We start from the raw sequence: 18,019 nt of genomic DNA on the forward strand, positions 1-18,019 counted from the left end.
ATTCATGTTCTATGTATTTTTTTCTGTAAGTAAATTATACTTTAAATAGAAGCTTAGATTTTTAAAAATGCTTTAGCTGACTGAGACTTTCAGTATATTTTTAAATATATATATATATATATATATATATATATATATATATATATATATATATATATATTTATTTATTTATTTCAGAGGAGAAGGGAGAGGAAGAGAGAGAGAGAAAAACATCAATGATGAGAGAGGATCATTGATTGGCTGCCTCTTGCAAACCCAAAACTGGGGATGGAGCCAGCAACCCAGGCATGTGCCCTGACCTGGAATCGAGCTGCGATCTACTGGTTCACAGGTCAACATTCAACCATTGAGCCACTCTGGCTGGGCTGATTTTCAGTATTTTTTTTTTAGCTTTCTGAATTTTTAATTACTTTCTCTTAGAGGAGTCAGATTGAAATGAATATCATGATTCTTGAATAGGAAAGTCCTTTTTAAAAATTGCCGTGAGAAAACCTGTGACTTTCCAAAGAAATAACATGTATTCCTGAGTTGAAATAAGTATTATATTTGCATATTTATTAATAATATGAAGATAACCAGTCTAAGTTAATTAGGTCTAACAAATTCATAAAAATGTGTAAGGTCAGTTTTAGGTACAATCAAAATTTTTAATTTTGCTTTTGGATATTTTAAAATATATTTTTATTCATTTTTATTTCTATTGATTTCAGAGAGAGGAAGGGAAAAGGAATGAAAGATAGAAACATCAATGATGAGAGAGAATCATTGACCAGCTGCTTCCTGCATGCTACTGGGGATCAAGCCCACAACCCGGCCATGTGCCCTTGACCGGAATCAAACCCGGGACCCTTCAGTCCACAGGCTGACGCTCTATCCACTGAGCCAAACCAACTAGGGCTACTTTTGGATATTTTAAAACAAATGTTTTTAAAGAAATTTATTGCTCATGCTAATTTGATCATGCTAATAACAAATAAACAGAATTAGAAAATAATCTGCCTTGATATATATCCCCCAAATTTCCCAAAATTCATTATTTTCAAATAAGTGTGGCATATTCCTGAAACTTTCAGTTTTGTGTGTGTGAGAGAGAAATGTGAGGGGGGAGGCCTGGTGTGTGTGGGGGAAGACAGTGAGGGAGGGGGCTGGTTTTTATATGGGGGCAAACCTAAAACATATTTATCAGTGATGTCATTGTCAAAAATCCTGACAAAGACAGGAAAAGTCTGACAACCATTCCCTCTCCCAGAAAGGGTGGAGAGTCTCCAGTCCATGAACCTTGACATGCCCTGGACTTTTAGGTTACTTGGCAACTTGAGGAAATCATGACCAGTGCTATGTCTAGAGAATAATTTCTCCCCAGGAGTCTTGTGGTTATCCTATTTATAGCCAAGTGTCTAGTGATTTAAAGTTAAAAACAAATGAAGAACTGTTATTATAACATGCTAATTAGTACTTCAAATACTGCTCAGATAACAAGCAGCAATTAATTTGTTCTAAAGCTCACAACCTAAATGAACAGCAGGTAGAGGGGTGGTGACAATGAACAATTGGATTACTGACTTTCTTTTTTTCCTGACTCCTCTCAGGCAGTTTTTTCTTTTATATAAGGTTTGAGGTTTTTAACATCTAAAATAATAATGCTACTGGCACTATATAGATTTCAATTATAGTTACATATTAGGAAGGAATTGAGGATTTTACAGTATTAAGCCTTTCCATCAAGAATGTGATTATCTATGTCTTTCCATTCCTGCAGGTCTAAGCAATGAAATAGTGTAGTTTTCTCATTCAGGTCATGTGCTTTTATTAAATTTACTAGAGGCCCAGCACACAAAATCGTGCGAGGGTATAGTCCCTAGGCCTCACCTGCGATCAGGGCCATCTTCCCTGGCTGCCAGCAGCCACCCCACCCCCGACCCCCACCCACTGGGTTCCCAGTTTGCCATCAGGCGATTGGGCAATCGGAGCCTGACGGCTGGGGGGAGGGGAGGGACCAAGAGGTCAGCCGGTCCCTCCTGCTCATGGCCCTGCCCCTACCACAGGTTGCCCTCTGTGTGGGGGGCGATGGGTGGGGCGGGAGCCTTGGCCTGGTGCCACCTGCATCCCCACCACCCAACCCCGGGTCCCTGTTCACCATCAGGCGATGGGAGCCTGCTGGCCGGGGAAAGGGACCAAGAGGTGGTCCATGCACCTCATTGTGGCTGGTCGAGCAGTCATTCTGGTCGTTCTGCTGTTATGGTCACTGGGCTTTTATTATATAGGAGTCCTAAATATTTTATAGTACCTGGTCATTCTTGTGAATAATTCACACACACACACACACACACACACAATTTCTTTCCTAGATTCTTATTGTGTATTTATCCAGGAAATGTAACAAATTTTCTTCTTCCTTTAAAACAGGCTTCCTAATTTTCTTAATCACCTACTCAGCAAAACCACACCTTTTATCTCTTAATTTCCAAATTTTACAGTTATTTTATTGTGTTATTACATCTGCTATAAGTGTGAAAACAATGTTGAATAGTATGAGAGCCTGTTTAGTGCTTTATATTAATTTAATTGGTTATTTCACCATTTAATATATTTGTTACTAGGAGTTGCAGTCTATATCATATCTTAACAGTTTCCTCTATTCAAAGATTTTTATTAATAACTGATTTTTGTCATAAAAATTGTCTTTAATCTTTGAAATAATAATTACTATATTTTTTTGATACTGAACATCCTTCAACTTGGTTATAGGGTATCATTTATTTGCCATTACTGGATTGTAACTGCCAATATTTTATTTAGGGTTTGTCAGTCTCAAAGCATATGTTACATAATCCCTTTGTTTTCATTTTTGACACCATTTTTACTGGAACTTTTTATTAAAGGTATGCTGGCCTCATAAATTGGGAGATTTTTACCCATTTTTATGGCATGGAATAGTTGAATGTTAAAGTCAATTTTTAAAGCCTTTCTCCTTTTTATTTTTCTTTTCTCATTGTCTTTTCTCCTTGATTAGGCTTAGGTGTTTATCTAATTTATGTTTAAAAAACCAAATGCTTGTGTGTTTTTTGGATAGGGAATGGTAGTGTGATACAGTAAATTGTAGTTCATTGATTTTTATATTCCTTAATTTCTTCCTCCTATTTTTTTTAAAATGTTTTTTTGTTGTTCTATTTCTAATTCTTAACATGAGATTTTAGTCTTTTATTTTTTATTTTTAGGTTTAATAATGAAAGTGCTTAAGTCCATAAACTTCCTTTGGGTACAGCTTTCGCTATGTTTTACAGTTATCAGGCAAATAAAGTAATGAGTAGACCAATTAAAGAAATAAATGAAAATTTCAGAAATACCTATTAGTAACATAATTTACTATATAACAAAGATGGAAAATCATTTAAAAAATATATTTTATTGATTTTTTTACAGAGAGGAAGGGAGAGGGATAGAGAGTTAGAAACGTCGATGAGAGAGAAACATCGATCAGCTGCCTCCTGCACACCCCCTACTGGGTATGTGCCCGCAACTAAGGTACATGCCCTTGACCAGAATCGAACCTGGGACCCTTCAGTCTGTAGGCCGATGCTCTATCCACTGAGCAAAACCAGTTAGGGCTGAGAAATAATTTTAATGGCCCAAAGTATTTTTAATAAATGATGCTGACACAAATGACTATTTTGAAGAAAATTAAGTATATAACACCCATACCTTTTGCTATACACAAGAATTCCAGTTTGGAAACTTAAATTAAAAAGAAAATATTGTGCTTTGTAAAGTATTTGATTGTCTAACCACTATGTTATACATATGAAACTAATACAAAATATTGAATGTAAACTGTAATTAAAAATGAAATTTTTAAAAATCTTGCAAGTATGTGACTATATGTACTATCATGAGTCAAGAAGAAGCAACTTAACTGATTGAAAACTCATAAACTACATAAAAATAAAACCTTTGGTATAGAAAATATACTATAAAGTCTACAGACAAATACTAGATTATGTAAAGCTAGTTATAACAGATGATAATGTAACATGCTGAAGGCTTAATATTAAAAGAAGGAAAAAAAGGCAACTACCAATTCAATGGAAAAATGGACAAATGGTAGGTACATCTGTCATAAAATAAATTTAACCAGAGATAAATTTAAACCAGAGAGAAGAGAAATGCAAATCAAAGTAATAATGAAAAAACTTCTACATGCACAAGACTTACAAAATAAAAAAGAGCTATAATACCTATTGCTGCTAGGGATGTAGGAAAATTTGTATTAAAAAAAATTGGTGGAAGAAATGTAAAATCCTATATCCTTTTGGAAAACAGGGTGATAACATCTGTAATAATTAAAAGTACATATGATCTTTAGCCCAGCACCCCCTGAGAATCTATTCCAAAGAAATAAAACAATCTTAATAAAAGGCTAATATGCAAATAGTCGTCACACCATGACGCCATAATGACCGATCAGCAGGGACCTGAGGCTGCATGGCGCCTGGCCAGGGCGGGGGACCTGAGGCTGCACCCCCCACCCTGGTGCCGGGGCTGGAGGACCTGAGGCCATGCCCCCAAGGCCACGCTCCCCCCGCCCCAGTGCCAGCACCTGAGGCTGCGCCCAATGCCCCAGCGCCAGGGCCAGGGGACCTGAGGCCATGCCACCCTCCCTGGCGCTGGGACGTGAGGCTGCATCCCCCACCCAGCAGGGCTTGATCGGGGTAGGGCTGGCTGGGTCTCGGTGTTGCCCAATGGGGTGGGGCCAGCCAAACACTTCTATTATAAAGGGCAAATAGCAATATTAAAATATTTCCTCTAATTAATTCCCTTTTAATGTACACAAATTTTGTGCACCAGGCCACTAGTCAGTAGATCCTATCTAATAAAAGAGTAATATGCAAATTAACCATCACTCAGCCACACCCACCAGCCAATCAGGAGCGAGTATGCAAATTAACCCCAACCAAGATGGCTGAGGCCACTGAGCGAGCAGGAGGGAGGCTTGGGTTTCCCTGGCGATGGAGGAAGCCAAGCTTTCTGCACACCCCGGCCGGCCGAGGCCTCCACTCCAGGCTACAAAGTTTCAATTATAGAAGACAAATAAATCCCAACAGAAATGGCTGCCGCCACGGAACAAGCAGAAGTCTTGGCTTCGCTTCAGGCTACAAAGTTTCAATTGTAGAAGATAAATAAACCCCAGATACCAGGGCCTCTGCTTCATTCGCCGGAGGGCATGGCCAGCCTGCAAACCACCACAGGCCCCTCGCCCAGGCCATCCCATGCCCCAAGGGAACCCCCACCCTGACCTGGGACACCCTTCAGGGCAAACCAGCCACCCCCCACCCATGCACCAGGCCTCTATCCTATTTAATAAAAGAATAATATGCAAATTGACATCACTCTAACACACAAGATTGCTGCCCCCATATGGACACAAGTTGGCCACCACAAGATGGCGAGCAGGGGAGGGCAGTTGGGAGGGACCAGGCTTGCAAGGGAGGGAAGTTGTGGGTGATAAGGCCAGCAGGGAAGGGCAATTGGGAGGGACCAGGCCTGCAAGGGAGGGCAGTTGGGGGGCGATCAAGCCTGCAGGGGAGGGCAGTTAGGGGTGACTAGGCTGGCAGAGGAGGGAAGTTGGGGGCGACTGGGCCTGCAGGGAAGGGCAGTTAGGGGGGACCCAGGCCTGCAGGGGAGAGCAGTTGGGGGTGACCAGGCCTGTAGGGAGGGCAGTTAGGGGTGACCAGGCCTGCAGGGAGGGCAGTTAGGGGTGACCAGGCCTGCAGGGGAGGGCAGTTAGGGTCAAACAGGCTGGCAGGGGAGCAGTTAGGCATCAATCAGGCTGGCAGGGGAGTGGTTAGGGGGTGATCAAGCTGGCAGGCAGAAGCAGTTAGGGGCAATCAGGAAGGCAGGCAGGCAAGCAGTTGGGAGCCAGCAGTTCTGGATTGTGAGAGGGCAGTCAGACATCCCTCAAGGGGTCCCAGATTGGAGAGGGTGCAGGCTGGGTTGAGGGACACCTCCCCCCATGCACAAATTTCGTGCACCGGGCCTCTATTAAAAAAATAAAATCAGAGAAATATATTACATGCTCATGTTTGCAAAAAACTGGAAATGAAGTGGATGCCATTAGTAGTGTGGTTGGTAGACATGCTGCTGAAAAATATTCCTCACATGGAAATATGGTAAGACTGAACTTTTCTTGGTTCCTTTTGAAATTAGGAATGCTGGTTAACCAGCTTAGGCCAGTTCAGTGTGATTGGAAGTGATGTGCCACTTTTGGGCTGATGCTTTGAGTTAGTGTTCTGCTCACCAGGTTTCCTTCCCACACTCTAGTGGCCATGGAAACTTCTTGTATCAACCTAGGGCTTTATCAGTAGGATGATCCCCCAAAATAAAACTTTTTTGGGAGGATAAACCACTGAGATTTTGGAGTTTTACTATAGCATAACCAAGCAAATCAGGACAGAGTAAGGGAATATCTAAATATATTGTGGTCCATCATATAACTGACTTTGATTATACCTGATGTCTTGATTTTCACAAGCTATTGCTGAGAGACAAAAGAAAGATGCTGAAAAATGTTTATATTATCCCAGTTTTTATAAGGAAAACAATACATCTTTAAGCATATATTACTATAAAGATCATATGAATATGGGGGGAATATGAAAGAATACATACAAAGTTGTTAAAATAGGTTATAAAGCAGAGAAGAATTCAGACTATAACAGTTTTAACAAATAGCAAAGCTGTGTGGTGTGTTTACATGCTTGAGTTATTTACATGTTTAATTACTACATATACTATTGAGTAGATGTGATAATTTCATACAGTACTTCATGGAATCCAAGGGTCTTTGATGCTTAGTGCTTTCTTTGTCTTACCTGCATCAAAAGGTTTTTACACACCTGACTAAAAATGCTGCCAAGAAATAGATCAGTGGTTCTCAATGTGTGATCTTTCCTGGGAACTTGTTTAGAAATGCCCATTTACAGGGCCCACTGAAGACAATCTTGAGTAAGAAACTGGGGATGGGGCCTAGTAATATGTTTGATCAAGTCTTTCAGGTGATTCTGATGCAAATGCATTCCTTAGTTGGTAAGATGTAGCCGTAATTCAGAGGTTAAATATGTGTGTGTGTGTATAAGCCATATATATATATGGATATGGATTATCTTAAAAATAAGGTAACTCAGACTGTCATTTTAACACACTCTCCTCTCTCTGCTACATTTCAAATTTGCAAATATTTCTTACTTTCAATATAAATTCCCAATGATCAGATCCGATTGGCTCTTTCCTTTTTTAAAAATAAATTTCCTAGGTCATATCACTACAAACTAACGTTCCTTGAGAGCAGGTGTCAATTCCGAGTCCAATTAGCTGTGACGAAGGAGACTGGGATGGGAGAGGACTAGCTATGGGCAGGTGCTTTGGGCAGCTTCCCTAAGATAGGTTTGGAAATGTCAGGCAACAAATGACCTGGTATAATTGGTTTAATTTTACATTGAAAAAACACTTTTTCTGTGATGAAATGTTGGTATTTTATGCTATTTTATACACTCTTTTTTATTATATGTGTTTTAAAAATTTAACACTTCGGTTTTATAAAAAATGTAATGCTTCTCCTTTGGTAGTTTCACATGCTTTATAATTTTGTTTCTAAAATCAATTATCTATCAGTTAATCATTTTCTGTCCAATTTTCAGCTATATATTTCATTTACATTTAAGTATCTTTGACAATAATTTATTCATAAAACAAGAAAGTTCTGAGGCAAAGGAACTTTCCTATTGTTGCATGTTTTTAAAAGGAACATCTCAAATGAAATATCCAAATTATGTCTTTTTTTCAGCATCCTATAATCACAGGAATAATTGTACCTTTTACCCTATAGTAACTATGCATGACTAATTTAATTACTATAGTAGGTAGTAATTAAAGTAGATAGTCATTCTTGCCCCCTGTGATTCTTTCATTACTGGCATTAGGATTTTTATAGCATTCACAGTCAATCATGTCATCCCTCTGCTTGAAAGGCATCAGTGATTTTTTAGGATAATGACTAAAATCTTGAACATGGCTTCAATGCCCTGCGTGATCAGGTCCCAGTTTACCCATTCACCTTATTCTAAGATCCAGTTTCACAGGCCTTCTTTAATTTTATTTTAAAAATTATGAAAATGTTTAAACATACTGAAAGATAACAAAGAATCCATATAACCATTTTCCAAAGTAAACAAGATTCTCTCACACTGCATCTCTAAAAAAATATGTACATCTTACTTATTTTCATCTTCTTTTATCTAGCCAGGATAACAGTTTCTAGGGTAAGATGGTGTGTCCAACGCCCAGCCTTGTTGGAGAAATGATTTCTTTGGGCTTGTCTTTCTATAAATTGGGTATAACAACAATACATACCTCATATTATTGTCATGGTGAATACATGAATTCATACATTTAAAAAGCTTACAACAGTTTTTGGCATACAATACATACTTAATAAGTGAAGCCATTATCATTTAGGAAAAGCCACACACCTCCCTACCTCAAAGCCCTTGCACAAACTATAAACACAATTCTTCTCTTGCCCTCTCAGACTGTTTAATGTCTTCCAATAGTTTAAATGTCACTATTTCAGGGAAGACTTCCCCAGTACTTCCAGATGAGGCTATATATTTTTTAATACATTTTGTACTTTCCCTGCAGGCAGTTATTTGAAATTATTAACTTTTGAGGCTGATTAACCCATTACACTATGAGGAAGCACCATGAGGGGAGAGGATGGTATCTGTTTGGCTATTTTTATTAAATTTATTGGGGTGACATTAGTTAATAACATTATATAGTTTGGGCTGTTTTAAATTTCCAACATTTAGTACAAAGTTCATCTAATTTATTTTGGATCACGTTCTTTATCAATACGTATGTAGCTAATTATGATAAATTTAATGTCTCATTAACAGGATTAAACAACTTTTTTTCAGTTATTTGGAGTATTAAAAATATTGAAAGCCGTCCTGGCCAGGTGGCTCAGTTCGTTGGAAGGTCTTCCAAAAGGGCACATACCTAGGTTTTCGGGTTCGATCTCTGGTGCGTACAGGTTAACATAGTAACCAATCAATGTTTTCTCCTCTCTCCCTTCCTCTCTCTAAAACTCAATACAAATATATAAATATATCCTCCAGTGAGAATTATACGTGTGTGTGTGTGTGTGTGTGTGTGTGTGTATTAAGTTAAAAGTGCTGTTTTGCAGATTTCTTCGGAAGGAAAAGAAAACTTTTCAGGTATAGTTTGCTGCAGTTTAATTCTAAAGTAAAGGGTGATGGCAAGTTGGGAAAGGTGTAAGGAATCAGTTAAGATATAAACAGAGGAAAAAGCTGACAGATAATTCTTCAATTCACATTTATATTTTTGCACAATTTCTACTTGTGATGAGTTTAGATGACTTGGAGACAAAAGATCAGGATCATGAAATCTGACTTTCATTTTCCCAGGACTCTAGTCAATTATTTTCAAGTCTCCAAATCATATACCCAACTATTAGGGAAATAAAATGTAAATAAGTAACCAACCTCAGAGAGGTTTCAAAAGTACCTTTTCTTAAAGTTCAGTTCACAAACACCACAATAGTTAATTCTGTGGATCATTTATAAGGCAGTTTAGAAAACCAGACCAGGAGAAAGAGGAAGATATAGCCAAATTCTGTATCTATCATGCTGTGTTCTATATTTTCCTCTCATTAAATCGCTCTGTATTAGCATATTAAATGTTCCAAGAAACCTGCTTAACTTTGTTTAAATAGTTTACAGGTATTTGACCACAGAACCAGAGTTATCAAACACACTCTGAGAATTGCTAGTCCGGCTACATTCTAGATTTACTAGTTCAGAGTTCTAATAAAAATATAAAACCACCTTTATTGTAGTGGTTCCCAAACTTCTAGTGACCATTAAGAGTTCACACACCACCCATTTAATAATTCACTTTCACATCTTCTCAAGAGTTTTATAATTTGCACAATCTTTAAAAAAATGTTTAAATATATTTTTGATTTCAGAGAGGAAGGGAGAGGGAGACAGAAACATCAATGATGAGAATCATTGATTGGCTCCCTCCTGCATGCCCCCCACTTGATTGAGCCTGCAACCTGGGCATGTGCTCTTGACTGGAATCGAACCTGGGATCCTTCAGTCTGCAGGCTGAGGCTCTATACAGAGCCAAACAAGCTAGGGCCAGAATCTTTATTCCTTTAGAAAAACATGATTTATCTGCCAGTATCTAACCTTTGAGTACCTTAATAATTTTCTTTATAATTTTTCAAGACTTAGTAATAGAAACTTAACCTCTTCAAGTTCTTTATGAAAATTTTGGGGTGGAGGGTGGGAGCAAAGTGGTATCTAAAGCATTTGAAAAAATAAAATACAAACTTTATTACCTCTGGGACTAGCAACTTAAAAACTGTCAGGGACATATATTGATCCTTTCCAATCAGTGGCTTGACACAGATGCATACCAGAATTACTTGAGGAATTATTTGAAAACACATGGCACCACTGGGGTTAAGACATGAGGCATGTGTTTTTCGAAGAGCTCCCCAGGATTTTGATGTCTATTTCTAGATTAAAATAATTGCTTTGGATAATATGCCCTTCACTGTAATCATTTGTAATAAGGACAATTTAAATGTTATTTGCAATAAAGATAGTGAAGACCTGTAAGCTTTCAATTTTTTTGCCTGTTTCAGGCCATGGGTCTATGGTAGTTTCCTGAGTACAGTGCACTCTGATTTCCTTAATGGTAGTTTAGGGTACCCTATCATTATTCCTTGATCTGGCTTGTTAGAATTAAGATGGTAGAACTACTTTCCCCCAATGTACACATTTCTTTGACTTGATCAACCAATTCTTCCTCTGTGGTTAAAGTTTTGAAGCATTTTCATAATCCCTTTTTCCCTCCCTACGATTAGAAAAACAAAGTCCTACTGGAGTATTTCAGTGCATTTAGAAGATTACACTTCCCAATACAGTCCAGTGTTACCTGTGTGTTCTTACTGGTAAACTATACATTTACATTCACTTTGCTAGTCTGTAGCATGCCTCCACAATAATCTCCTCTCTTTTTGTCCTGAAAGTAATCTCTAGAGCAACCTTGTTATCTGTACTTCTTCTAAATATACAGCACATTACCTTATCTTTTAAGGGTTCTGTTTCTTCTAAGTTATTCTATAATATTCCAGTAGCTTCACTCCACCAACTCTTGATCATATATATGTATATATTGAAATATATCCTTGCCTGGCTAGAGTGGCTCAGTTGGTTGAGTGTCATCAATCCATGCACTGAAAGGTTACCAGTTCAATTCCTGGTCAGAGCACATACCTGTGCTTCGAGTTTGATCCCGTTGGGGAGTGTACGAAAGGCGAGGCAAACCAATCGATGTTACTCTCTCACATTGTTATTTCTCTTTCTCTCTAAGCATGTCCTCGAATGGAAATTAAAAAAAAAATTATATATATATATATATATATATATATATATATATATATATATATATCCGTTATTACTCCTGTTCAGTGAACTGTCTGTGACTTTAAGTATAATTTGTGATGTTTGGGAAATTAAAGCTGTTTATTTTACGTTATATCTTACAATCTTCACAAATCTTAGGTTTTTTTTAAAAGAAAAGAATACTGAATTCATTTTGGTGACTTAAAACAAGATATAATTTAGATAATTATTTTACCTTTTCAAATAAAACCGCCTACATAGAATGGACTAGTAGTTTAAGCACAAGTTACTCTGCTTAACTGATTTAAGTTTATGTGAACTTGAAACAATACCACTAAGTTTTCAGCTGTCTTAACAATAACACCAAAGGGAACGAACTAGTTAAATGCCAACTTTGCTTCTAAACTACCACAAGCTGAGACACATACAAATTTTATGGCAAGTAATCTAAAACTCTTCTAAAAATGATTAACTGTTATTCTATCCAACAAGAAAACAAATACAACAGATCTAATTAGTTAAGACACCAGATACTTGTCATGCAGTTTCAGTGTCTAGTAACAAACCTCTAAACTTTAAAATTCTGTTTCACAACTTCCAAATACTAATGACACATTTTAAAGGCCAGTAGCAACTTTAAACTACATATAGAAAGAAGTACCACAGTACAAAATCACCAAGTAAATGTGCATATACACCAAAGATTCTCAAGTCTAGTTTTGGAGCTCACCCTTGAAGTCTCCAAAGATTTCAATATATACTAGTACATGTAAAACAAAGTCATTAGCATAACTTTTAAAAATAGAATTTTACATGGATTGGGAGAAATATGAAATATCTGAATACTCTACCTCTAGAGAGAGCTGACAGGCATCAATCTATATGTTTCATGTCAAAATGTGATTGACTTGAGATGGCACAAAGGACAAGTTATAGTTTTCTCTTAACAAGATTAAGAATGCAAAATGTAACCATCAGAAATTAAAACAAAAACAAATGAGCATTTTAGAATAGTTTTTTCAGTAACTTCAAATTCTGACAAAATACAGTGTATTAAAAAAATTAAATATATGAATTTTGTTTACTATCAGGCATTAAAAAATTTCCATTTCTTTTTGTATTACATATTCAGTAAATAATAAGATTAAACTCATTTTTCTTATTTGGGCTAATAGCTCTAGGGCATTTCTAAAAAAACACAAATAATGTAATCAGAAATTTAAAAATGTTCTGATAGTTCAAAGTAACAAAGCTATAACTAAAAGCACTAATGATGATCTTCCCTAAACATACATTTTAAGGTTTCCCTTAATGAGTGTGTCTCAATCTACCCCAAACACACCCACAGACTTTACTGAATTCAAGAAAATATCCTAAAATGTTGGTCACAATGCCAGAAATGGCCCGACTAAAGATAAAATAAATGCGGATAAAAATGGCCTTCTTTATATTCTCAACTATTTTTGTTATACATATGTGCATTTTGAAATTCATTTTTAACAAAAATGACTTTTAAAAAATATATATAGTCTCAAAGTTAATTCAAAAGAAATGTATAATGTTTCATTTGAAAATAATAGTTTCAGCAGATATATGCAAGATTCCTATATGAGTTGTAAATCTGTCATCAAAACCATCACATTTTAAGAATTTAAAAGGGGAATTCAAGGTAGGGGATTTTTTTTTCCTGCATTAAGCAATTGATCAAAAGATATTACTTTCACATGTAAAAATAATTTACACTAAAAAACGCATGTGCAAAGTCTGATACTTTATCAAAATAACAAGAACAAAATGAGCAATGAAAAAATAGCAAAAGCCATTACAAAAAATAGTTAATTCCTATTTAAATTGCTGTGTTCACAGATTTAAAATGTTTATCAATTAACTATATCACACAGATTGTAGAATATTTTAAGCTATAATATAGAAAGATAACATGGGATATTTGAAATTCAAGCTGCACTTATCAAAATAGTTTTAACCTGAGCCTTAGACATCTTCAGAAATGTAGTTGGCAATAATAGATGATAAAGTACAGTTATTTAGTATAATTCAAGATTATTCTTTGAATTACTGCTTTTCCTTAAATATTTATGTAAAATTATAAATATCTATTCCATTTTGGAGTTTTCTGGACACAAGGGAATATATGAATTTAAAAAGCTGTTGTTTTTTTCCCCCTGCTATACAAGCACATAAAGATGTCTTTCTTGTTCAAAATGCCTTAGAGTTCATCTTACTTTCATATTTCAAGTTATTTTAGAACAAATGCAAAAGGTCAAAAAATTAGCATAGATACTTGAATATTCCCATGAAATATATCACACACACTGAGGAATTTAATACAAATTCACTAAAGAATATCAAATTAATCATGTCCTCCTATAAATATTTATTTATTTTGTGTTTAGAAGTTGCAGTTTTCAATACTATTAACAGAAAATACATAACAAATGCTTCCTAACAAGTGAAAAAAATAATTATAAATGCTGGAAAAATTGGCCTCATTAACATATTTACAGACTAACTTAATACATACTCCATTGGAAATTAATTATATGACATTTATACAAGCATTAACATTTTCAAACCACTCTGAGTAGTGAGCACTTCAGTTCTTTACTGTCTGTACCCAAAGATGAAAGTCACTGTTTCTCAGGACAACAATGACAAGAATCAGAAATGGTCAATCTGAGATACTGTCGATACTTTGTTCTGTCCCTTCATCCAAAGATGTGTCTGTTGAGTACGTGTCCTTATACTTCTTTTTCTCTTTACTCTGATCTTCCTGCAGCTTTAGAATTATGTTTCGAATTTCGTCTCTTTTTGTTCTCATTCTTGGGGGAGAGAACCAGTTTGCCAAATTCATAGGTAGTTCAAAATTGATAATTGGATTCTGAAAATAAAAATATTAGATGCATATTAGAAAATTATAAGAAATAACAGTTTAAGTTAAAACACAAAAGCACTCCAAAGTTAAAAATTAAAAATCAACAACTCATTTATTATGTATTCATTCATTATCTATCAACATGCCAGGCATTCTGCTAGGCACAGGAGATAGCTTCTGCCTACAGATGGTAAAGTCTAGATCAGGGGTCAGCAGATTGTGGCTATTGGGCCAAATTCTGCTCACTGCCTGTTTTTGTAAATAAAGCCTTGTTGGAACACAGTCACACTAACTCATTTACATGTTGTCTGTATATGCTTTCTTGCCACAACAGGAGAACTGAGTAGGAACAGACACCATACAGTTGCAAAGCCTAAAATATTACTTAATATCTGGCCCTTTATAAAAAGGTTTGTTGACTCCAGTCTAGACAGACAGATAACAATTAAAACAATGAATATGACAAATATTGTGACAGGAGAATCAGAAAGTCCTATACATATGTGGGGGCTAAACACAATTCCAAAAAGAAGTAATATTTAAGCTAAGACCGGAAGTTGGGAGTTAGCCAAATAAGAAATGATAGAAGCAATAGGAAAGAATGTTCCAGGTAAAGAACTATGTATCAAGGTCTAGAGATGAGAAAGAACATGACACAATGAGAAACTGAATGACATTCAGGTGGCTGGTATACAGAATGCTAGAGTGAGAATGGTAGGAAATGAGGCTAGGGGCTTGGACAGGAGTTGGATCATGCAAGCCACATGAATTTTCTTTAATCCAAGAGCAACAGGAAGCCATTATAAGATTTAATGTAACATGACTAGACTTGGGTTTCTGAAAAAACAGAAGGTAGGAGGTAGTAGTTTAGAATAGTGATGCTAGTATACTGAACTTCAAAAGTGGCATCAGAAATAAAGAATTGAACATATTTAACACGAAGTGATAACATTAATGGTACACTGAATAGTGAATTAAAAAAAGGAAGGAGTCAATATATCTGTAAAGAATACCCAAGAGAAATATGCATGAGTGGTATTGCATCTCTTAAGTCAAAGTAAGAGAGTGTCATGAGGAAGGAATAGTCAGTGTCAAATGGTGCTTAGAGGTCATGAACAATTTCAATATAATGAATGAGGCCCTAACCAGTTTGGCTCAGTGGATAGAGCGTCGGCCTGTGGACTCAAGAGTCCCAGGTTCGATCCTGGTCAAGGGCATGTACCTTGGTTGCGGGCACATACCCAGTAGGGAGTGTGCAGGAGGCAACTGATCGATGTTTCTCTCTTATCGATATTTCTAGCTCTCTATCCCTCTCCCTTCCTCTCTGTAAAAAATCAATAAAATACATTTAAAAAAATATATATATAAAGAATGAGGATGAAGCCAGACTACAGAGATTTGAGAAGTAGAATTTGTGGAAATAAAGACAGTGAATATAAACACATCTCCAGAAATATATCTGTGAAGAGGCGAAAAGAGAGTGAAAGGGGCAATCCGCATCATGGGAGAGATTTCTTAAGGTAGAAAGAGCCAGGGGTAAGGGGAGTTGATTAGTGATGAGGAATGAGGTCATAAGGCTTGGATGTGATGAAATATATAACCTTTTTATGTCTTAAAAATTCTCCAATTTGGAAGTTTTTGTTCTTTGGAATAATTTTTGAAGTGATAGTTTTTTAAACTCTTCAAAGTATTTACTTATTGTTATTTTATAATAACATAAGATCCAAAACAGTATTTTATTATTTATTATCTCATATCCAACAATTTGAAACCCACCTCAAAAAAGCTCTCTACATACTGCAATACGTATACACCACAATCACTGAAGTTATTTTGTTGGGGTACTTTTGGATTAGAGCCTTTCATAACATCTTTGGAAAAACTTCTTTTGCTTCCTTTTTTAACTTCCCATTCCACCTCCAAATACCTGTAATAATGAATATGTAGTAAGAATATACATATATAAATATATATATACTAGTGACCCGATACAAGAAATTCATGCACATTAAAAGGGAATTAGAGGAAATATTTTAATATTGCTATTTGCCCTTTCTCTATAATAGAAGTGTCAGAGATTAAAGAAAATTAGTAAAATGTATATGAAAATCTTCCTCTTGTCAGAGTCTGGGGCGCGCCATGAGAACTAGAGTCAAGTCCCCGCCCACCCACGTGTGCCTCAAAATCACGTGAGACCTAGACCCGGCCAGCCCCACCCCTGGCCAGCCCCATTCCCATCAAGCCCTGCCAGGTGGGGGACATGGCCTCAGGTCACCTGGCCCAGCGCCAGGGTGGGTGGTGCGGTCTGAGGTCCCTCGGCCTGGGCCGGGGGTGCACCTTGAGGTCCCCTGTCAAGCTCCGCCTGGTGGGGGCGCAGTCTCAAGTCCCCTGGTCCGGGGTGCATGGCCTGAGGTCCCAGGTCCTCCGGCCCAGGCGCACACCTTGAGGTCCCTGTCAAGCCCAGTCGGGCGGGGGGGAGGGGGCGGTGCAGCCTCAGGTCCCCTGCACTGGCCGAGTGCCACACAGCCTCAGGTCCCTGTGATTGCTCTTTAAGGCTCGTTATGGGAACTCGGCCTCAGCTGTGGGCACAGCCATCTTGACTGTTATGGCATGATGGTCAATTTGCATATTCCCTCTTTATTAGATAAGATATATAGTCTTTTATTTCCAACAGAATACAAAGTGCAGTTCTGAACTTACTCTCTTAGAATTTTTACAACATTTGATCGAGAAGGGCCTCTGAGTGAGTCCATCAGTAGAATACAAGGTCTGCATGGTAGAAAGGACCAAATGTTAACACTTTATAATATTAAAAGGGCATAAAGAGATGTGCATTAGGGATAAAATTTAAGACCTTCAATATTCCCTTTGCATGCCCAAGTAAACGTTAGGGAGGATGGTGGGACTAAACCTTATAGACATACATACCCTAATAATACTTAAATACCAAATACCAAAGTAGTAATTTAACCATATTTTAGTTGTCAATATATTTCAATAAAGTTCCATAGTAGGTTTCTAAAAATACTTCAAAATTTAATAGGAAGTCAAAAACATTCTAAAAATTTGAATACCCCATAGTCTACCAAAAGCAGGATCATGCAAAAATAGAAGAAAATAATCCCATTTTTAACTAAAACTTATTACAGATAACAAAACAGGTAATTGTCACATACAAGAATTAATTTAGAATCCAGTGATTCCACTTTGAACACTTACTATAAGTAAGACTCAACCTTCAAAATTTTGTTATATACCCAAGTAAAGGTAAGGAAGTCTAATGTAGTGCAAAATGTCCTGGAATGTTTAAAGATCTAGGTTCTGCCTGGCTAAAATTTTATGGGATTTGGAGCAGATCTCTTAACTGTTCAAGGTCTCTATATTTTTCTTTATAAATAAAGTTTGCTTTTCAAAAGCTGTTAATGGAGTTCTGGCCAACATTTTCTACAAAGGAAAAAAAAAATGTAAGAAAAAGAAGCTAAAAAAGATGAGGTCTACAAATAGGCAATACTTGATCACCTAAGAAGTTTGGAGTCCCTAGAGAGACCTCAGAATATACCTAGTATTACTTCTGAAAACCAAAATGAACGCACTCTCTTTTGGGGTGGAAATGTCTGTGTGTGCACACATG

General features: G+C 36.7%; 1 protein-coding gene across 6 annotated transcripts in view; it reads right to left on the reverse strand.

Annotated features, from left to right (window-relative positions):
• Positions 1-13,861: 13,861 nt before the first annotated feature.
• The window catches only part of SENP6 (SUMO specific peptidase 6), a 97,362-nt gene continuing 93,204 nt past the window's right edge, over positions 13,862-18,019 (reverse strand). For all 6 annotated transcript variants that reach the window (XM_079779734.1, XM_079779732.1, XM_079779731.1 and 3 more), the window contains 3 exons: positions 17,089-17,157; positions 16,165-16,315; positions 13,862-14,394 (listed from right to left, as the gene is read on the reverse strand). In XM_079779734.1, the coding sequence (XP_079635860.1) occupies positions 14,185-14,394; positions 16,165-16,315; positions 17,089-17,157 (430 nt within the window). In that variant the 3' untranslated portion in view covers positions 13,862-14,184. The remainder of the gene's footprint in view (positions 14,395-16,164; positions 16,316-17,088; positions 17,158-18,019) is intronic.

This window comes from Cnephaeus nilssonii (genome assembly GCF_951640355.1).
Source record: "Cnephaeus nilssonii genome assembly, chromosome: 9".
NCBI classification, from domain to species: domain Eukaryota; kingdom Metazoa; phylum Chordata; class Mammalia; order Chiroptera; family Vespertilionidae; genus Cnephaeus; species Cnephaeus nilssonii.